This window comes from Panulirus ornatus, chromosome 13 (genome assembly GCF_036320965.1).
Source record: "Panulirus ornatus isolate Po-2019 chromosome 13, ASM3632096v1, whole genome shotgun sequence".
Classification (NCBI taxonomy): Eukaryota; Metazoa; Arthropoda; class Malacostraca; order Decapoda; family Palinuridae; genus Panulirus; species Panulirus ornatus.
In genome coordinates this window covers 21,454,981-21,479,423 of record NC_092236.1, presented here as the reverse complement: position 1 = coordinate 21,479,423, position 24,443 = coordinate 21,454,981, and the positions used below count along the sequence as shown (strand labels likewise).

Here is a 24,443-nt window from a genome sequence, read left to right as displayed (position 1 = left end):
GGAGAGATGGCCAGAGAGCGTTATTGGATTACGTGTTAACTGATAGGCGCACGAAAGAGAGACTTTTGGATGTTAATGTGCTGAGAGGTGCAACTGAAGGGATGTCTGATCATTATCTTGTGCAAGCGAAGGTGAAGATTTGTAAAGGTTTTCAGAAAAGAAGGAGACGATGTTGGGGTAAAGAGATGGTGAGAGTAAGTGAGCGTGGGACGGAGACTTGTGAGAAGAAGTACCAGGAGAGACTGAGTACACAATGGAAAAAAGTGAGAAAAAAGGACGTAAGGGGAGTGGGTGAAGAATGGGATGTATTTAGGGAAGCAGTGATGGCTTGCGCAAAAGATGCTTGTGGCATGAGAAGCGAGGGAGGTGGGCAGATTAGAAAGGGTAGTGAGTGGTGGAATGAAGAAGTAACATTATTAGTGAAAGAGAAGAGAGAGGCATCTGGACGATTTTTGCAGGGAAATAATGCAAATGACTGGCAGATGTATAAAAGAAAGAGGCAGAAGGTCAAGAAAAAGGCACAAGAGGTGAAAAAGAGGGCAAATGAGAGTTGGGGTAAGATAGTATCATTTGATTTTAGGGAAAATAAAAAGATGTTTTGAAGGAGGTAAATAAAGTGCATAAGACAAGGGAAGAAATGGGAACTTCAGTGAAGGTGGTAAATGGGGAGGTGATAAGAAGTGGTGGTGATGTGAAAAGGAGATGGAGTGAGTATTTTGAAGGTTTGTTGAATGTGTTTGATGACAGAGTGGCAGATATAGGGTGTTTTGGTCGAGGTGGTGTGCAAAGTGAGAGGGTTAGGGAGAATGATTTGGAAAATAGAGAAGAGGTAGTAAAAGCTTTGCGGAAGATCAAAGCTGGCAAGGCAGCGGGTTTGTATGGCATTGCAGCGGAATTTATTAAATAAGGGATGACTGTATTGTTGATTGGTTGGTAAGGTTATTTATTGTATGTATGACTCATGGTGATGTGCCTGAGGATTGGCGGAATGCTTGCATGGTGCCACTGCACAAAGGCAAAGAGGATAAAAGTGAGTGCTCAAATTGCAGAGGTATAAGTTTGTTGAGTATTCCTGGGAAATTATATGGGAGGGTATTGATTGAGAGGGTGAAGGCATGTACAGAGCATCAGACTGGGGAAGAGCAGTGTGGTTTCAGAAGTGGTAGAGGATATGTGGATCAGGTGTTTGCTTCAAAGAATGTATGTGAGAAATACTTAAAAAAGCAAATGGATTTGTATGTAACATTTATGGATCTGGAGAAGGCATATGATAGAGTTGATAGAGATGCTCTGTGGAAGGTATTAAGAATATATGGTGTGGGAGGCAAGTTGTTAGAAGCAGTAAAAAGTTTTTATCAAGGATGTAAGGCATGTGTACGTGTAGGAAGAAAGGAATGTGATTGGTTCTCAGTGAATGTTGGTGTGCGGCAGGGGTGTGTGATGTCTCCATGGTTGTTTAATTTGTTTATGGATGGGGTTGTTAGGGAGGTGAATGATAAGAGTTTTGGAAAGAGGGGCAAGTATGCAGTCTGTTCGGGATGAAAGAGCTTAGGAAGTGAGTCAGTTGTTCGCTGAGGATACAGCGCTGGTGGCTGATTCGTGTGAGAAACTTCAGAAGCTGGTGACCTAGTTTGGTAAAGTTTGTAAAAGAAGAAAGCTGAAAATAAATGTGAATAAGAGCAAGGTTATTAGGTACAGTAGGGTTGAGGGACAAGTCAATTGGGAGGTAAGTTTGAATGGAGAAAAACTGGAGGAAATGAAGTGTTTTAGATATCTGGGAGTGGATTTGGCAGCGGATGAAACCATGGAAGCGGAAGTGAATCATAGAGTGGGGTAGGGGGCGAAAGTTCTGGGAGCGTTGAAGAATGTGTGGAAGTCGAGAACATTATCTCGGAAAACAAAAATCGGTACGTTTGAAGGAATAGTGGTTCCAACAATGTTACATGGTTGCGAGGCATGGGCTATAGACAGAGTTGTGCGGAGGAGGGTAGGTGTGCTGGAAATGAGATGTTTGAGGACAATATGTGGTGTGAGGTGGTTTGATCGAGTAAGTTACAATAGGGTAAGAGAGATGTGTGGTAATAAAAAGAGTGCGGTTGAGAGAGCAGAAAAGGGTGTTTTAAATTGGTTTGGTCATATGGAGAAAATGAGTGAGGAAAGATTGACCAAGAGGATATATGTGTCAGAGGTGGATGGAACGAGGAGAAGTGGGAGACCAAATTGGAGGTGGAAAGATGGAGTGAAAAAGATTTTGAGTGATCGGGGCCTGAAGATGCAGGAGGGTGAAAGGCATGCAAGGAATAGGGTGAATTGGAAAGATGTGGTATACCGGGGTCGACGTGCTGTCAATGGATTGAACAAGGCATGTGAAGTGTCTGGGGTAAACCATGAAAAGTTCTGTGGGGCCTGGATGTGGAAAGGGAGCTGTGGTTTCAGTGCATTATACATAACAGCTAGAGACTGAGTGTTAACGAATGTGGCCTTTGTTGTCTTTTCCTAGCGCTACCTTGCGCACATGCGAGGGGAGGGAGTTGTTATTTCATGTGTGGCGGGGTGGCGATGGAAATGAATAAAGGCAGAAAGTATGAATTATGTGCATGTGTATATATGTATATCACGCGGGAAATGGCGAATAGTTTGAAAGAAAAAGAAAAAGACATATTATTTATTCCACTTTGTCGCTGTCTCCCACGTTAGCAAGGTAATGCAAGGAAACAGATGAAAGAAATAGGTCAACCCACCCACATACACATGTATGTGTCCACACACGCACATATACATACCTATACATCTCAACGTATACATATATATACACATACAGACATATATACACATGTACATAATTCATACTGTCCGCCCTTATTCACCGCACCACACATGAAATGACAACCTCCTCCCCCCAAATGTGCGTGAGGTAGCGCTAGGAAAAGAAACAAAGGCCACATTCGTTCACACTCAGTCTCTAGCAGTCATATATAATGCACCGAAAACACAGCTCCCTCTCCACATCCAGGCCCCACAGAACTTTCCATGGTTTACCCTAGACGCTTTACATGCCCTGCTTCAATCCACTGACAGTACGTCGACCCCAGTATACCACATCATTCCAATTCACTCCATTCCTTACACGCCTTTCACCCTCTTGCATGTTCAGGCCCCGATCACTCAAAATCTTTTTCACTCCATCTTTCCACCTCCAATTTGGTCTCCCCTTTCTCCTCGTTCCGTCCACCTCTGACACATATATCCTTTTTGTCAATCTTTCCTCACTCATTCTTTCCATACGACCAAACCATTTCAAAACACCCTATTCTGCTCTCTCAACCACAACACTCTTTTAACCACCACACATCTCTCTTACCCTTTCATTACTTACTCGATCAAACCACCTCACACCACATATTGTCCTCGAATATCTCATTTCCAGCACATCCACCCTCCTCCACACAACTCTATCTATAGCTCACGCCTCGCAACCATATAACATCGTTGGAGCCACTATTCCTTCAAACATACCCATTTTTGCTTACCAAGATAACGTTCTCGACTTCCACACATTCTTCAACGCTTCCAGAACTTTCGCCCCCTCCCAACCCTATGAATCACTTCCGTTTCCATAGTTCTATCCACTGCCAAATCCACTCCCAGATATCTAAAACACTTCACTTCCTCCAGTTTTTCTCCATTCAAACTTACCTCCCAATTGACTTGACCCTCAACCCTACTGTACCTAATAACCCTGCTCTTATTCACATTTACTCTCAGCTTTCTTCTTTCCCACACTTTACCAAACTTAGTCACCAGCTTCAGCAGTTTCTCACCCGAATCAGCCACTAGGGCTGTATCATCAGCGAACAACAACTGACTCACTTCGTAAGCTCTCATCCACAACACACTGCATACTTGCCCCTCTTTCCAAAACTCTTGCATTCACCTCCCTAACAACCCCATCCATAAACAAATTAAACAACCATGGAGACATCACACACCCCTGCCGCACACCAACATTCACTGAGAACCAATCACTTTCCTCTCTTCCTACACGTACACATGCCTTACATCCTCGATAAAAACTTTTCACTGCTTCTAACAACTTGCCTCCCACACCATACATTCTTAATACCTTCCACAGAGCATCTCTATCAACTATTATCATATGCCTTCTCCTGATACATAAATGCTACATACAAAACCATATGCTTTTCTAAGTATTTCTCACATACATTCTTCAAAGCAAATACCTGATCCACACATCCTCTACCACTTCTGAAACCACACCGCTCTTCCCCAATCTGATGCTCTGTACATGCCTTCACCCTCTCAATCAATACCCTCCCATATAATTTACCAGGAATACTCAACAAACTTATACCTTTGTAATTTGAGCACTCACTTTTATCCCCTTTGCCTTTGCACAATGGCACTATGCAAGCATTCCACCAATCCTCAGGCACCTCACCATGAGTCATACATACATTAAATAACCTTACCAACCAGTCAACAATACAGTAACCCCCTTCTTTAATAAATTCCACTGCAATACCATCCAAACCCACTGCCTTGCCTTCTTTCATCTTCCGCAAAGCTTTTACTACTTTTTCTCTATTTACCAGATCATTCTCCCTAACCCTCTCACTTTGCACACCACCTTGACCAAAACACCCTATATCTGCCACTCTATCATCAAACACATTCAACAAACCTGCAAAATTCTTACTCCATCTCCTCACATCACCACTAGTTGTTATCACCTCCCCATTAGCCCTCTTCACTGATGTTCCCATTTGTTCCCTTGTCTTACGCACTTTATTCATCTCCTTCCAAAACATCTTTTTATTCTCCCTAAAATTTAATGATACTCTCTCACCCCAACTCTCATTTGCTTTTTTACCTCTTGCACCTTTCTCTTGACCTCCTGCCTCTTTCTTTTACACATCTCCCAGGCATTTGCATTATTTCCCTGCAAAAATCACCCAAATGCCTCTCTCTTCTCTTTCACTACTAATCTTACTTCTTCGTCCCACCACTCACTACCCTTTCTAATCTGCCCACCTCCCTCGCTCCTCATGCCACAAGCATCTTTTGCGCTAGCCATCACTGCTTCCCTAAATACATCCCATTCTTCACCCACTCCCCTTACCTCCTTTGTTCTCACCTTTTTCCATTCTCTACCCAGTCTCTCCTGGTACTTCCTCACACAAGTCTCCTTCCCAAGCTCACTTACTCTCACCATCTCTTCACCCCAACATTCTCTCTTCTTTTCTGAAAACCTCTACAAATCTTCACCTTCAAGTCCAAAAGATAAAAATCAGACATCCCTCCAGATGCACCTCTCAGCACATTAACATCCAAAAGTCTGTCTTTCGCGCGCCTATCAATTAAAATGTAATCCAATAATGCTCTCTGGCCATCTCTCCTACTTACATACGTATACTTATGTATATCTCTCTTTTAAACCAGGTATTCCCAATCACCAGTCCTTTTTCAGCACATAAATCTACAAGCTCTTCACCATTTCCATTTACAACACTGAACACCCAATGTACACCAATTATTCCCTCAACTGCCACATTGCTCACGTTTGCATTCAAATCACCCATCACTATAACCCGGTCTCGTGCATCAAAACTACTAACACACTCACTCAGCTGCTTTCAAAACACTTGCCTCTCATGATCTTTCTTCTCATGCCCAGGTGCATATTCACCAATAATCACCCCTCTCTCTCTATCCACTTTCAGTTTTACCCATATCAATCTTACACTCTATCACATACTCCCACCACTCCTGTTTCAGGAGTAGTACTACTCCTTCCCTTGCTCTTATCCTCTCACTAACCCCTGACTTTACTCCCAAGACATTCCCAAACCATTCTTCCCCTTTACCCTTGAGCTTCGTTTCACTCAGAACCAAAAGATCCAGGTTCCTCTCCTCAAACATACTACCTATCTCACCTTTTTTCTCATCTTGGTTACATCCACAGAGATTTAGACACCCTAATCTGAGCCTTCAAAGAGGATGAGCACTCCTCGCATGACTCCTTCTTCTGTTTCCCCTTTTAGAAAGTTAAAATACAAGGAGGGGAGGGTTTCAAGCCCAACGCTCCCATCCCCTTTAGTCGCCTTGTACGACACGTGAGGAATGCGAGGGAAGTATACTTTACCCTCCGTATATTAGATTTACTCATTTCCAGAGATAATCATCCGTTAACATTAATTTCAATTTCTTATATTCTGTGCAACTGGTGCCTACTTCAAAGTAGTCTCTACATATGCATTACAAAATTCTTCATTTATTCAAAATAAAATAAATCCTACAAATGAATAGCACAGTAATTCTCTAACATGAACATATACTTGTTTATCACATGGCAGTTTTTTCTGTGAAGTTCCATACCATGCCTGAATGTTCATCTGAAAACATTCCTATCATTATTGGCAATACGATTGTTATCTCTGACAGCTTGATATGCATAATTTCAACATTTTTCTTCCTTCTTTCATCTTTTTGTTTTCCTATTGGCTTTATACCTCAAATAGTCAGGTCTACTCTGATAAATTTCTTCATTCTTTTTCTCACACTCTGTTTTGTTTTGATCTAAGGATGGCCATGACTGGGGTATGCTTTGCCTGTGCAATGTTTATCACTATAAAAATCTACCAAGTGGCTCAGATTACAGGATTTCCATATAATACTGGATCAGTGACCACCACTGACAAGCCACAAACCAAATCAATTCAAATTACATATACTTTCAAGAACAATGTTGTCAAAATGAGCATTAACCCCTTAGCAGTGATTACCACATGATCTGCATTTTAACAGAGGCCTGCAATTACAATATAGTCTCCTTTTTATTCTTTTTTTGTTGTCCATACACAATTATAATTTTTTTTTTTTTCTATACTTTGTCGCTGTCTCCCGCGTTTGCGAGGTAGCGCAAGGAAACAGACGAAAGAAATGGCCCAACCCCCCCCATACACATGTATATGCATACGTCCACACATGCAAATATACATACCTACACAGCTTTCCATGGTTTACCCCAGACGCTTCACATGCCTTGATTCAATCCACTGACAGCACGTCAGCCCCGGTATACCACATCGCTCCAATTCACTCTATTCCTTGCCCTCCTTTCACCCTCCTGCATGTTCAGGCCCCGATCACACAAAATCTTTTTCACTCCATCTTTCCACCTCCAATTTGGTCTCCCTCTTCTCCTTGTTCCCTCCACCTCCGACACATATATCCTCTTGGTCAATCTTTCCTCACTCATCCTCTCCATGTGCCCAAACCACTTCAAAACACCCTCTTCTGCTCTCTCAACCACGCTCTTTTTATTTCCACACATCTCTCTTACCCTTACGTTACTCACTCGATCAAACCACCTCACACCACACATTGTCCTCAAACATCTCATTTCCAGCACATCCATCCTCCTGCGCACAACTCTATTCATAGCCCACGCCTCGCAACCATACAACATTGTTGGAACCACTATTCCTTCAAACATACCCATTTTTGCTTTCCGAGATAATGTTCTCGACTTCCACACATTCTTCAAGGCTCCCAGAATTTTCGCCCCCTCCCCCACCCTATGATCCACTTCCGCTTCCATGGTTCCATCCGCTGCCAGATCCACTCCCAGATATCTAAAACACTTCACTTCCTCCAGTTTTTCTCCATTCAAACTCACCTCCCAATTGACTTGACCCTCAACCCTACTGTACCTAATAACCTTGCTCTTATTCACATTTACTCTTAACTTTCTTCTTCCACACACTTTACCAAACTCAGTCACCAGCTTCTGCAGTTTCTCACATGAATCAGTCACCAGCGCTGTGTCATCAGCGAACAACAACTGACTCACTTCCCAAGCTCTCTCATCCCCAACAGACTTCATACTTGCCCCTCTTTCCAAAACTCTTGCATTTACCTCCCTAACAACCCCATCCATAAACAAATTAAACAACCATGGAGACATCACACACCCCTGCCGCAAACCTACATTCACTGAGAACCAATCACTTTCCTCCCTTCCTACACGTACACATGCCTTACATCCTCGATAAAAACTTTTCACTGCTTCTAACAACTTTCCTCCCACACCATATATTCTTAATACCTTCCACAGAGCATCTCTATCAACTCTATCATATGCCTTCTCCAGATCCATAAATGCTACATACAAATCCATTTGCTTTTCTAAGTATTTCTCACATACATTCTTCAAAGCAAACACCTGATCCACACATCCTCTACCACTTCTGAAACCACACTGCTCTTCCCCAATCTGATGCTCTGTACATGCCTTCACCCTCTCAATCAATACCCTCCCATATAATTTACCAGGAATACTCAACAAACTTATACCTCTGTAATTTGAGCACTCACTCTTATCCCCTTTGCCTTTGTACAATGGCACTATGCACGCATTCCGCCAATCCTCAGGCACCTCACCATGAGTCATACATACATTAAATAACCTTACCAACCAGTCAACAATACAGTCACCCCCTTTTTTAATAAATTCCACTGCAATACCATCCAAACCTGCTGCCTTGCCGGCTTTCATCTTCCGCAAAGCTTTCACTACCTCTTCTCTGTTTACCAAATCATTTTCCCTAACCCTCTCACTTTGCACACCACCTCGACCAAAACACCCTATATTATAATTAGAACCAAGAAAACATCCAATAGTATGTTACCCATTTACCACACAGGGGAAAGTATGGTCCTATCGTATACACTTATATGCACCACATCAATTAGTGGCCAATTAATGATAGTCACTGAGGCAAGAAATACAGTGATAATGAATCAGTACATATTGAAGTCACCACTAAGAAAACTTCTTTGCACAGCAATAATGGTAAAGACGAGATAATATCCATCAAAAGTCAATGAATACATGATATGCCAAATTCAGCATGCCAAACTTAACTGCCTATACAGTAAAAATATGGTTAATCTATCATACTCTTTTTCTTAACTTTTCTTGATATCTACTATCAACCTTTGGCTACAGAGTGAATTCCCAACTAAATTCCCAGAAGGTGTCAGTTCTCCAGCAAGATAAGAAAATGGTAATTGCTCCTTTTTTACCACCTTTCTATCAGGGCAAAACTACAGTTTCCATTTTTTTTTTTTTTTTTTAATACTTTGTCGCTGTCTCCTGCGTTTGCGAGGTAGCGCAAGGAAACAGACGAAAGAAATGGCCCCCCCCATACACACGTACATACACACGTCCACACACGCAAATATACATACCTACACAGCTTTCCATGGTTTACCACAGACGCTTCACATGCCTTGATTCAATCCACTGACAGCACGTCAGCCCCGGTATACCACATCGCTCCAACTCACTCTATTCCTTGCCCTCCTTTCACCCTCCTGCATGTTCAGGCCCCGATCACACAAAATCTTTTTCACTCCATCTTTCCACCTCCAATTTGGTCTCCCTCCTCTCCTTGTTCCCTCCACCTCCGACACATATATCCTCTTGGTCAATCTTTCCTCACTCATCCTCTCCATGTGCCCAAACCACTTCAAAACACCCTCTTCTGCTCTCTCAACCACGCTCATTTTATTTCCACACATCTCTCTTACCCTTACGTTACTCACTCGATCAAACCACCTCACACCACACATTGTCCTCAAACATCTCATTTCCAGCACATCCATCCTCCTGCGCACAACTCTATCCATAGCCCACGCCTCGCAACCATACAACATTGTTGGAACCACTATTCCTTCAAACATACCCATTTTTGCTTTCCGAGATAATGTTCTCGACTTCCACACATTCTTCAAGGGCCCCCAGAATTTTCGCCCCCTCCCCCACCCTATGATCCACTTCCGCTTCCATGGTTCCATCCGCTGCCAGATCCACTCCCAGATATCTAAAACACTTCTCTTCCTCCAGTTTTTCTCCATTCAAACTCACCTCCCAATTGACTTGACCCTCAACCCTACTGTACCTAATAACCTTGCTCTTATTCACATTTACTCTTAACTTTCTTCTTCCACACACTTTACCAAACTCAGTCACCAGCTTCTGCAGTTTCACACATGAATCAGCCACCAGCGCTGTGTCATCAGCGAACAACAACTGACTCACTTCCCAAGCTCTCTCATCCCCAACAGACTTCATACTTGCCCCTCTTTCCAAAACTCTTGCATTTACCTCCCTAACAACCCCCATCCATAAACAAATTAAACAACCATGGAGACATCACACACCCCTGCCGCAAACCTACATTCACTGAGAACCAATCACTTTCCTCTCTTCCTACACGTACACATGCCTTACATCCTCGATAAAAACTTTTCACTGCTTCTAACAACTTTCCTCCCACACCATATATTCTTAATACCTTCCACAGAGCATCTCTATCAACTCTATCATATGCCTTCTCCAGATCCATAAAAGCTACATACAAATCCATTTGCTTTTCTAAGTATTTCTCACATACATTCTTCAAAGCAAACACCTGATCCACACATCCTCTACCACTTCTGAAACCACACTGCTCTTCCCCAATCTGATGCTCTGTACATGCCTTCACCCTCTCAATCAATACCCTCCCATATAATTTACCAGGAATACTCAACAAACTTATACCTCTGTAATTTGAGCACTCACTCTTATCCCCTTTGCCTTTGTACAATGGCACTATGCACGCATTCCGCCAATCCTCAGGCACCTCACCATGAGTCATACATACATTAAATAACCTTACCAACCAGTCAACAATACAGTCACCCCCTTTTTTAATAAATTCCACTGTAATACCATCCAAACCTGCTGCCTTGCCGGCTTTCATCTTCCGCAAAGCTTTCACTACCTCTTCTCTGTTTACCAAATCATTTTCCCTAACCCTCTCACTTTGCACACCACCTCGACCAAAACACCCTATATCTGCCACTCTATCATCAAACACATTCAACAAACCTTCGAAATACTCACTCTATCTCCTTCTCACATCACCACTACTTGTTATCACCTCCCCATTTGCGCCCTTCACTGAAGTTCCCATTTGCTCCCTTGTCTTACGCACTTTATTTACCTCCTTCCAGAACATCTTTTTATTCTCCCTAAAATTTAATGATACTCTCTCACCCCAACTCTCATTTGCCCTTTTTTTTCACCTCTTGCACCTTTCTCTTGACCTCCTGTCTCTTTCTTTTATACATCTCCCACTCAATTGCATTTTTTCCCTGCAAAAATCGTCCAAATGCCTCTCTCTTCTCTTTCACTAATACTCTTACTTCTTCATCCCACCACTCACTACCCTTTCTAATCAACCCACCTCCCACTCTTCTCATGCCACAAGCATCTTTTGCGCAATCCATCACTGATTCCCTAAATACATCCCATTCCTCCCCCACTCCCCTTACTTCCATTGTTCTCACCTTTTTCCATTCTGTACTCAGTCTCTCCTGGTACTTCCTCACACAGGTCTCCTTCTCAAGCTCACTTACTCTCACCACCCTCTTCACCCCAACATTCACTCTTCTTTTCTGAAAACCCATACAAATCTTCACCTTAGCCTCCACAAGATAATGATCAGACATCCCTCCAGTTGCACCTCTCAGCACATTAACATCCAAAAGTCTCTCTTTCGCACGCCTGTCAATTAACACGTAATCCAATAACGCTCTCTGGCCATCTCTCCTACTTACATAAGTATACTTATGTATATCTCGCTTTTTAAACCAGGTATTCCCAATCATCAGTCCTTTTTCAGCACATAAATCTACAAGCTCTTCACCATTTCCATTTACAACACTGAACACCCCATGTATACCAATTATTCCCTCAACTGCCACATTACTCACCTTTGCATTCAAATCACCCATCACTATAACCCGGTCTCGTGCATCAAAACCGCTAACACACTCATTCAGCTGCTCCCAAAACACTTGCCTCTCTTGATCTTTCTTCTCATGTCCAGGTGCATAAGCACCAATAATCACCCACCTCTCTCCATCAACTTTCAGTTTTACCCATATTAATCGAGAATTTACTTTCTTACACTCTATCACATACTCCCACAACTCCTCTTTCAGGAGTATTGCTACTCCTTCCCTTGCTCTTGTCCTCTCACTAACCCCTGACTTTACTCCCCAGACATTCCCAAACCACTCTTCCCCTTTACCCTTGATCTTCGTTTCACTCAGAGCCAAAACATCCAGGTTCCTTTCCTCAAACATACTACCTATCTCTCCTTTTTTCACATCTTGGTTACATCCACACACATTTAGGCACCCCACTCTGAGCCTTCGAGGATGATGAGCACTCCCCGCGTGACTCCTTCTTCTGTTTCCCATTTTAGAAAGTTAATACAAGGAGGGGAGGATTTCTGGCCCCCCGCTCCCGTCCCCTCTAGTCGCTTTCTACGACACGCGAGGAATACGTGGGAAGTATTCTTTCACCCCTATCCCCAGGGATAATATACATATATATATACATATACCGGGGTTGACGTGCTGTCAGTGGATTGAAGCAAGGCATGTGAAGCGTCTGGGGTAAACCACGGAAAGCTGTGTAGGTATGTATATTTGCGTGTGTGGACGTATGTATATACATGTGTATGGGGGGGGTTGGGCCATTTCTTTCGTCTGTTTCCTTGCGCTACCTCGCAAACGCGGGAGACAGCGACAAAGTATAATAAAAATAAAAAAATAAAAATATACATATACACATACACACACATACACATACATACGCACATATACACACACACACACATACATATATATACATATGAAAAATGTAAGAAACAATTTAGAAAACTGAAACTTCTAGCTTGAAATGAATGAAAAAAATGAATGTCACATAATGGTTCAACCTCTGGCTATGGAAAAAAGGAAATGTATAATTTGTTTACACAAATGTCAATAGCAGTTCTCATCAATTTAACCACTGTATCAATAGGCTTCAATGTCTAAGCTACATTTTTCTCCAATTTCACTATTTTCCTTCACATTTTCAATTGTGTCTGAAGGTTCTACTTCAAGAGTGAGTTTCCATATCTGACATTAATATTTATCAAAGACTACAACTGATAGCAGAAGGGTAGGGGGAAAGAATGAAAATAAAAATAAAGTATCTATGGGTGATGCCATACATATATGCCAGACATACACAAGTACACCTATGTGAGTAGGGCAGATGATAAGCAGGCATAATTGGATTGCATATCAACTGAGAGTCACATAAAAGAAGAGCCTTTTGGATGTGAATGTGCTGAGAGGGGCAGCTGGTGGGATATCAGATTACTAACTTGTGGAGACAGGGAGGAGTTGTGTGAAGAAATTCCAGGAGAGATTGGATGAAGAATAGCAAAAAGCGAGAGTTAATGAAAGAAGGGGAGTTGGTGAGGAATGGGAAGTATTTAGGGAACCAGAGCTGGCATGCGCAAGAGATGCATGTGGCTTGCAAAAGGTAAGAGGTGGTCAGATTAGAAAGGGTAATGAGTGGTGGGATGAAGAAGTAAAGTTGCTAGTGACAAAAAGATAGGCATTTGGGTAGTACTTACAAGGGAGGAGTGCAAATGACTGGGAGATACAGTAGTGGAAGTGGTAGGTGGTCGAGAGGAAGGTGCAGGAATTGAAAAAGAGGGAAATTGAGAGTTGGGTGAGCGACTATCTGTAAACTTAAGGGAGAAAATGATGTTTTGGAAGGAGAAAATAATGTGTGAAAAACAAAAACCAAATGTGAACAGCAGTGAAGAGGCAAGAGGGAAAGTCGTAATAGCTTGTGAAGAAGTGTGGAGATGGAGTGAGTATTTTGAGGGACTGCTGAATGTGTATGATGACACAGTGGCAGATGCAGGGTGTTTGGGTCAGGGTGGAATGCAAAGTGAGTCATGTAGAGTGGTTTGGTGAAAATGGAAGAGGTGGTGAAAATCTTATATAAGGTAAAATCTGGCAGGCAGCTGGAATGGATGGTAATGCAGTTAAGCTTATTGAGAAAGGGGGATGACTGTGTTGTTGATTGGTTAGTATGGATCATGGTGAGGTGCCAGAGGATTGGTGGAATGCATGTATAGTGCCACTGTATAACAAAGGCAAGGGGCATAAAGGTGGCTCTTAAAATCACAGATTGCTGAGTGTTCCCACCAAGTTGCATAAGAGAGTGGTGACTGAAAGGGTGAAGGCATCCACGGGGCATCAGACTCGGTAGGAACAGTGTAGTTTCCAAAGTGGTAGACGGTGTGTGGATCAGGAATTTGCTTTAAAGAATAAGAGTGAGAAACACATAGAGAAACAAATGGCTTTGTATGCAGCATCTATCGATCTTGAGAAAATATATGACAGGGTCTTAATGCCTTAAGATCTTAAGAATATATGGTGTGGAAGGAAAGCTACTAGAAGCAGAGAGAAGTTTTTATCAAGAGAATAAGGCATGTGTAAAAGTATGAAGAGAGGAGAGTAAATGGTTCCAAGTGAAGATCAGTCTATGGCAGTGGTGTGTGATGTCACCATGATTGTTCAATTGTTTATGGATGGGGTAGTGAGGGTAGCTCCTAAATGTGAGAGTCTTGGAGAGAAGGGCAAATATGCAGTCTGTGGAGGATGAGGGGGCCCAGGAAGTGAGTACACTGTTGTTTGCTGATGATGTAGCACTGGTGGCAGATATGATTTAAAAACTGCTGAAGTTAGTGGCTGAGTTTGGAAAGGTGTGTGAAAGAAGAGGCTGAGAGTGAATGTGAATAAAAGCAATGTTATTAGGTTTAGCAGGGTTGAGGGACAGGTTAGTTGGGGTGTGAGTCTGAATGGAGAAAACTTGGAAGTGAAGTGTTTCAGATACCTGGGAGTGTACATGGCAGAAGCAAGTCATAGGGTGGTTGAAGGGGGAAGAGGTTCTGAAAGCGCTGAAGACTGTGAAAAGAGAAAAGATTACCTAGGAGGGCAAAAATGGGTGTCTGATGGAATAGTAGTACCAACAATATCATATGGATGTGAGGCATGGGCTACAGATAAAGCTGTGCTGAGGAGGATGGATGTGTTGCAAATAAAATGTTTGAAGACACTATGTTGTGAGGTGGTTTTATAGAGTAAGTAATGAAAGGATAAAAGAAAGCTATGGTAATAAAAAGACTGTGGTTGAAAGAGCTGAAGAGGGTGTGCTGAAATGGTTTGGACATATGAAGGGAATAAGTGAGTTTGGGAAAGTGTGTGAAAGGAACAGAGAAGGGGGCCAAGTAAGGATAATCCCTCTAGGGCTCAGTCCTCTGTTCTTAATGCTACCTCGAAAAGATTACCTACGAGGGCAAAGACGGGTGTCTGATGGAATAGTAGTACCAACAATATCATATGGATGTGAGGCATGGGCTACAGATAAAGCTGTGCTGAGGAGGATGGATGTGTTGCAAATAAAATGTTTGAAGACACTATGTTGTGAGGTGGTTTTAAAGAGTAAGTAATGAAAGGATAAAAGAAAGCTTTTTTTTTTTTTTTTTTTTATACTTTGTCGCTGTCTCCCGCGTTTGCGAGGTAGCGCAAGGAAACAGACGAAAGAAATGGCCCAACCCCCCCCCCCCATACACATGTACATACACACATCCACACACGCAAATATACATACCTACACAGCTTTCCATGGTTTACCCCAGACGCTTCACATGCCTTGATTCAATCCACTGACAGCACGTCAACCCCTGTATACCACATCGCTCCAATTCACTCTATTCCTTGCCCTCCTTTCACCCTCCTGCATGTTCAGGCCCCGATCACACAAAATCTTTTTCACTCCATCTTTCCACCTCCAATTTGGTCTCCCTCTTCTCCTCGTTCCCTCCACCTCCGACACATATATCCTCTTGGTCAATCTTTCCTCACTCATTCTCTCCATGTGCCCAAACCATTTCAAAACACCCTCTTCTGCTCTCTCAACCACGCTCTTTTTATTTCCACACATCTCTCTTACCCTTACGTTACTTACTCGATCAAACCACCTCACACCACACATTGTCCTCAAACATCTCATTTCCAGCACATCCATCCTCCTGCGCACAACTCTATCCATAGCCCACGCCTCGCAACCATACAGCATTGTTGGAACCACTATTCCTTCAAACATACCCATTTTTGCTTTCCGAGATAATGTTCTCGACTTCCACACATTTTTCAAGGCTCCCAAAATTTTCGCCCCCTCCCCCACCCTATGATCCACTTCCGCTTCCATGGTTCCATCCGCTGACAGATCCACTCCCAGATATCTAAAACACTTCACTTCCTCCAGTTTTTCTCCATTCAAACTCACCTCCCAATTGACTTGACCCTCAACCCTACTGTACCTAATAACCTTGCTCTTATTCACATTTACTCTTAACTTTCTTCTTCCACACACTTTGCCAAACTCAGTCACCAGCTTCTGCAGTTTCTCACATGAATCAGCCACCAGCGCTGTATCATCAGCGAACAACAACTGACTCACTTCCCAAGCTCTCTCATCCCCAACAGACTTCATACTTGCCCCTCTTTCCAGGACTCTTGCATTTACCTCCCTAACAACCCCATCCATAAACAAATTAAACAACCATGGAGACATCACACACCCCTGCCGCAAACCTACATTCACTGAGAACCAATCACTTTCCTCTCTTCCTACACGTACACATGCCTTACATCATCGATAAAAACTTTTCACTGCTTCTAACAACTTGCCTCCCACACCATATATTCTTAATACCTTCCACAGAGCATCTCTATCAACTCTATCATATGCCTTCTCCAGATCCATAAATGCTACATACAAATCCATTTGCTTTTCTAAGTATTTCTCACATACATTCTTCAAAGCAAACACCTGATCCACACATCCTCTACCACTTCTGAAACCGCACTGCTCTTCCCCAATCTGATGCTCTGTACATGCCTTCACCCTCTCAATCAATACCCTCCCATATAATTTACCAGGAATACTCAACAAACTTATACCTCTGTAATTTGAGCACTCACTCTTATCCCCTTTGCCTTTGTACAATGGCACTATGCACGCATTCCGCCAATCCTCAGGCACCTCACCATGAGTCATACATACATTAAATAACCTTACCAACCAATCAACAATACAGTCACCCCCTTTTTTAATAAATTCCACTGCAATACCATCCAATCCTGCTGCCTTGCCGGCTTTCATCTTCCGCAAAGCTTTTACTACCTCTTCTCTGTTTACCAAATCATTTTCCCTAACCCTCTCACTTTGCACACCACCTCGACCAAAACACCCTATATCTGCCACTCTGTCATCAGACACATTCAACAAACCTTCAAAATACTCATTCCATCTCCTTCTCACATCACCACTACTTGTTATCACCTCCCCATTTACGCCCTTCACTGAAGTTCCCATTTGCTCCCTTGTCTTACGCACTTTATTTACCTCCTTCCAGAACATCTTTTTATTCTCCCTAAAATTTAATGATACTCTCTCACCCCAACTCTCATTTGCCCTTTTTTTCACCTCTTGCACCTTTCTCTTGACCTCCTGTCTCTTTCTTTTATACTTCTCCCACTCAATTGCATTTTTTCCCTGCAAAAATCGTCCAAATGCCTCTCTCTTCTCTTTCACTAATACTCTTACTTTTTCATCCCACCACTCACTACCCTTTCTAAATAGCCCACCTCCCACTCTTCTCATGCCACAAGCATCTTTTGCGCAATCCATCACTGATTCCCTAAATACATCCCATTCCTCCCCCACTCCCCTTACTTCCATTGTTCTCACCTTTTTCCATTCTGTACACAGTCTCTCCTGGTACTTCCCCACACAGGTCTCCTTCCCAAGCTCACTTACTCTCACCACCTTCTTCACCCCAACATTCACTCCTCTTTTCTGAAAACCCATACTAATCTTCACCTTAGCCTCCACAAGATAATGATCAGACATCCCTCCAGTTGCACCTCTCAGCACATTAACATCCAAAAGTCTCTCTTTCGCACGCCTGTCAATTATCACGTAATCCAATAACGCTCTCTGGCCATCTCTCCTACTTACATAAGTATACTTATGTATATCTCGCTTTTTAAACCAGGTATTCCCAATCATCAGTCCTTTTTCAGCACATAAATCTACAAGCTCTTCACCATTTCCATTTACAACACTGAACACCCCATGCATACCAATTATTCCCTCAACTGCCACATTACTCACCTTTGCATTCAAATCACCCATCACTATAACCCGGTCTCGTGCATCAAAACCGCTAACACACTCATTCAGCTGCTCCCAAAACACTTGCCTCTCATGATCTTTCTTCTCATGCCCAGGTGCATATGCACCAATAATCACCCACCTCTCTCCATCAACTTTCAATTTTACCCATATTAATCGAGAATTTACTTTCTTACATTCTATCACATACTCCCACAACTCCTGTTTCAGGAGTATTACTACTCCTTCCCTTGCTCTTGTCCTCTCACTAACCCCTGACTTCACTCCCCAGACATTTCCAAACCACTCTTCCCCTTTACCCTTGAGCTTCGTTTCACTCAGAGCCAAAACATCCAGGTTCCTTTCCTCAAACATACTACCTATCTCTCCTTTTTTCACATCTTGGTTACATCCACACACATTTAGGCACCCCACTCTGAGCCTTCGAGGAGGATGATCACTCCCCGCGTGACTCCTTCTTCTGTTTCCCATTTTAGAAAGTTAATACAAGGAGGGGAGGATTTCCGGCCCCCCGCTCCCGTCCCCTCTAGTCGCTTTCTACGACACGCGAGGAATACGTGGGAAGTATTCTTTCACCCCTATCCCCAGGGATAATATACATATATATATACATATACACACACACACACATACACACACATACGCACATACACACACACACACACACATACATATATATACATATGAAAAATGTAAGAAACAATTTAGAAAACAAACTTTTAGCTTGAAATGAATGAAAAAAAATGAATGTCACATAATGGTTCAACCTCTGGCTATGGAAAAGGAAATGTACAATTTATTCACACAAACGTCAATAGCAGAAAGAAAGCTATGGTAATAAAAAGATTGTGAAAAGGGTGTGCTGAAATGGTTTGGACATATGAAGGGAATAAGTGGGTTTGGGAAAGTGTGTGAAAGGAACAGAGAAGGGGGCCAAGTAAGGATAATCCCTCTAGGGCTCAGTCCTGTTCTTAATGCTACCTCGATGATGCAGGAAATGGTGAATATATGTAAAAAAAAAAAAAAAAAAAAATAATAAAAGTAAGGTTATTAGGTTTAGCAGTGGAGAGAGTCAGGCTTGTTGGGGTGTGAGTTTGAAAGGGGAAAACTTGGAAGAAATGATGTTTTAAACACCTGGGAGTGGACATGACAGCAAATGATACCATGGGAGCTGAATTAAGTCACATCCTGGGTGAGAGGGAGAAAGTCCTAAGAGCAATGAGGAATATCTGGAAAGAGAGGTCACTGTTAGGGAGGGCAAAGAAGGGCATGTTTGAGGGTGTAGAAGTCCCAACTGAGTTCTAAGAATGTGAGGCATAAGCTAGATGAGAATGTATGGAAAAAGGTGAATGTGTTAGAAAAGAAAGGCTTAAAGACAATAAGTGGTGTGAGTAGGGTTGACTGAGTAAGAAATCATTAGGTAAAAAAGAAGTGTCATAATTTGTCAAAGAGGATATATGTGTCAGAAGTGGAGGGGTCAAGGAGACAAAGACTGAATAAGTGATGGAAGGATAGAGTGAAAAAGATTTTTAGTGCTCAGGGCCTGAACATGCAAGAAGGAATAAGGCATGTACAAGATTGAGGGAATTGGAGCACTGTGGTATACAAGGGGTAACATCCTGTATATGGATTGAAGTAAAGCATATGAAGCAGCTAGAGGAACGACAGAAACGTCTGTGGAGCCAGGTGGAAGATAGAGACTTGTGGCTCCGATGTATTACACATGAAAGATAGAGGCTGGACGTGAGAAAATGAGACCATTTCTTAATATGGTCCAAGCACTACCTTACAAATGAGGGGAACAGCAAACAAGTATGAAGAAATAAAGACAGAAGATTACTATGTACATTTTTTAATCTATTTCTGCTGCATCTTTCTACCTTTACGAACTTTATGAGGTATCAACAGCAACATATGAACAATGACCTAATTTGCACTTATCTAAAGTTCTTACAAACAATGCGCAAAAACCAATATCTACCATCCAATACAAAGCTCTACAAAGGAACTATTATCCATGGGAATAGGGAAGGAAGAATGCTATCGAAAGATCTGTGTGTCATAAAAGGATATTAACAGGTGAGAAGTGGAAACTGAAAACCTTCCCCTCGTGTTCTGCAAAGATTTTCCAGGAAAGATTTAATTGGGATGTCCATGGCTGTGACAGGGCAAAAAGTCAGGAAAGACATGCTATGTTTGATGAAAGCAACCTGGATATTCTGACTCATAGGAAAATAAAGTTGCAAGGGTTCAAAGGTAGAGCAGTTTGAGAATGTTCTAGGGTCATGGTTCTAGGTTATAGTATGGATGAGAGAATGAACAGGTGGCACTTTCAATGCAGATGTAGCTGTGGGTCTGAGTTAATGAGTTTAAGAAACGAGTTCAAGATTGATGTGGGTTAAAATGATAATATGAAAGGTGAATGACTGTGCTTATGCATCTGGAGGTGACAGGAGTGATCAAAAAAGAATGCATTTTAGGAAGAGCTGGGTGAAAACCTTGGAGTCTTAATACAAAAGACGAAATTTTTGAGCAAGAGTATCTGAATGCAAAGGTGAGAGATTGGCTAGTGAAAGTATAATTGAGGCCATGGGATAATTAGCATAAATGAAAATGGGAAAAGCTTGCATGATGAAAGTGAAATGATCAGGAATACAAAGGTGGATTGAATCAAGGCATGTGAAGCGTCTGGGGTAAACCATGGAAAGCTGTGTAGGTATGTATATTTGCGTGTGTGGACGTATGTATATACATGTGTATGGGGGGGGGGGTTGGGCCATTTCTTTCGTCTGTTTCCTTGCGCTACCTCGCAAACGCGGGAGACAGCGACAAAGTATAATAAAAAAATAAATATAATAATTCTTCAAAGCAAACACCTGATCCACACATCCTCTACCACTTCTGAAACCACACTGTTCTTCCCCAATCTGATGCTCTGTACATGCCTTCACCCTCTCAATCAATACCCTCCCATACAGTTTCCCAGGAATACTCAACAAACAAACTTATACCTCTGTGATTTGAGCACTCACTTTTATCCCCTTTGCCTTTGTACAATGGCACTATGCACGCATTCCACTGATCCTCAGGCACCTCACCATGAATCATACATACATTAAATAACCTTACCAACCAGTCAACAATACAGTCACCTCTTTTTAATAAATTCCACTGCAACACCATGCAAACCAGCTGCCTTGCTGGCTTTCATCTTCCGCAAAGCTTTTACTACCTCTTCTCTGTTTACCAATCATTCTCCCTAGCCCTCCCAATTTGCACACCACCTCGACCAAAACACCCTATATCTGCCACTCTATCATCAAACACATTCAACAAACCTTCAAAATACTCACTCCATCTCCTTCTCACATCACCACTACTTGTTATCACCTCCCCATTAGCCGCCTTCACTGAAATTCCCATTAATTCCCTTGTCTTACACATTCTATTTACCTCCTTCCAGAACATCTTTTTATTCTCCCTAAAATTTAATGACACACTCTCACCCCAACTCTCATTTGCCCTCTTTTTCACCTCTTGTACCTTTCTCTTGACCTCCTGCCTCTTTCTTTTATACATCTCTCAGTCCTTTGCATGATTTCCCTGCAAAAATCATCCAAATGACTCTCTCTTCTCTTTCACTAACAATCTTACTTCATCATCCGACCACTCACTACCCTTTCTAATCTGCCCACCTCCCACACCACTAAATCTTTTTTTCTAGTTCTTATACAAACATCTGACATGAGACTGGCATGATTGAAGGACTAATATCTTCAAGTAAAAAATTAATTAACTAAATTTGAACAAGGTGCACAGAATAGTTCTTACCTATATGTCTTGGCTGGGTGCAAAGGCATAATCTGTGGAACTTGTGATATCAACAGAGGTTTCCTCTTCAGCACATGCTGTCCCAGCCTGAGAGCTTCAGATTCCACTGTGTGCAAAAGACTCTGGAGATCCAGTAGAAGCTCTGAAGGTGAGCCTCGCTGTTCTAATTGATCTCGCCTCATGTTGCAGCTCAGGAAGGTGTGGCCATCCTGCTGGTACTGGAAACAGTCCTGGCCTGGCAGATGGAAGAGGTTATCTGTTAGATGATAGATGAACAAGAGTTAGATATGAGGATGGGAAAATGGGCACGAATATAAATGTCTACTGCATAATAAGGACATGCACTGGATACTTCTAATTCCCTAGCATATCTACAATTTACTTTAGGAAATTAAATCATAATTGATAACTGAACTCTTATGATGAAATCAAAGGGGATATCATAATTCGTATACCATGTACTATTGTGTTTTAGAAAAAAGCAGGAGACCTCTAGTCCGAATTATTTGGGAATCATGCAATGTTTGGATTACGAATACTTTTTCAAATGCTGATCTTTCCACTGGATTCTTCTGGTTTTTAAATGTTATCTGTGCAAAAAAATGTACACATACAGTAGGAGGTAAAACACTGAATTATTGTCCTTATCTAAATTTCTTCCTCATCTCCACTCCTAAGAAATATGTGTATTGTACATAACAGATGAAATGCTGGGGGGGAAGTATACATGTTGGATGGCAACAAAAGGAGAGAATATGGGCATCAACCAAATAAATAAATAGAAATACCTGAGAAAAGCACAGAGCACTCCTGCCATAGATTCAAAACTCAAGGCATTTGACAAGAATCTTATAGGCATGGGCATTCAAATTTTGATTGTTTTGAGACTATGAATTTCAGACTAGAGATCTCTACCTAACTAACAAATCTAACAAGATGCTCTCTAAAAAAAATGAAATAATAATTCCAGAAAAATGCACTATAATTCTATAAAAATGCACTACCAAGGTGTAATTTCATAAATAATCAAAAGGTTATATCTATGGAGATTCTTCAAAAATAATAATTCATATATTATGCACTACAAGTCTACACATATTTAGGAAAGTTTATTTGCAAAAACCAAACTACAAAACTTTATCATGTCTATCAATATGGAAAACTGACAAGCAGAAATCTAAATACATAATCACATACACAAAGTTAGCCACCTTCAAGGAATCTCAGCCACATCTTTGTAATTCATTCAGAAATATATAATGCAAAACAGAGAACACACACATACGCAGGAGTGCGGGGTGACCTGATCACAACCTTTAAGTTTTCATTTTAAACAGACTGAAGATGCAAACAATGAATGGGTGTTCAAGAAATGCAGGAAAAAATAACATGACATACAATGAAATTAACCAAAAAAAATATGTTTTTAGATATGAGGAAGTACTTTCAGAGTATAAGTGATTGATGAATGGGATAAAATGGCTGAGGACATGTCTAATGCAGAGAGAATATGTAAATTTAAGAAGTTCTGTGATTTGTTCAAGAGATGGGACACCATGATTGTAAAACTCCCTCCCCATACAGTACAAATAGGTAATTATAAAAGTAAGACCATGGGAATGACTATGAGATAAATCAAAAGAAAGCCTTGGTGTGACTATTAAGTTGCAGGACATAATTACAGGAATCTCCATGTGAAAACGATCTAAAGATGAGCACTGTGCCTAATTCACCATCAAAGTTACATATCACGAGAACTATGGAAGAAGCAAACAGTCTCCTAGCAAATACGAAAAGTGCATGCGAGTGTACTGACAAGGACATGTTTAGTAAATCAGTCACTATATATATATATATATATATATTAGACCAAAACTGAATTGTGGAGCTCTGTGGTGCACAAGTTAGTGATGATGACCACGACAAATTCACAACCAAGCTGTTCACCCACCCCCTAGGAACTGGTCAAGAAAAGAGAGCGGTGAAAGTAAGTGAGCTTGGAAAGGAACTTGTATGAGGAGGTACCAGGAGAGATTGAGTGTGGAATGGCAAAAGGTGAGAGCAAATAATGTGAGGGGAGTGGGAGTGGAATGGGATGTATTCAGGAGAGCAGCGATGCCATGTGCAAGAGATACATGTGGCAGATGGGCAGATTAGAAAGGGTAGTGAGTGATAGGATGAAGAAGTAAAGTTGCTAGTGAAAGAGAAAAGAGAGGCATTTAGACATTACTTACAAGGAAAGAGTGCAACTGACTGGGAGTTGTATAAGAGAAAGCAGCATGAAGTCAAGAGGAAGATGCAGAGGCTGCTGAAAAAGAGGGCAAATAAGTGTTGGGGTGAGAAAGCACCATTAAACTTAAAGGAGAATGAAAAGATGTTTTGGAAAGAGGTAAATAATGTGCAAAAGACAACAGAATAA

At 41.8% G+C, this 24,443-nt stretch overlaps 1 protein-coding gene across 3 annotated transcripts in view; it reads right to left on the bottom strand.

Moving 5' to 3' along the window:
• The window catches only part of LOC139752803 (tetratricopeptide repeat protein 17), a 232,207-nt gene that overhangs the window by 150,365 nt on the left and 57,399 nt on the right, over nucleotides 1-24,443 (bottom strand). For 2 of the 3 annotated variants that reach the window (XM_071668723.1, XM_071668721.1), the window contains one exon: nucleotides 22,025-22,280. In XM_071668723.1, the coding sequence (XP_071524824.1) occupies nucleotides 22,025-22,280 (256 nt within the window). The remainder of the gene's footprint in view (nucleotides 1-22,024; nucleotides 22,281-24,443) is intronic. The other variant, XM_071668722.1, reaches the window with a different exon arrangement.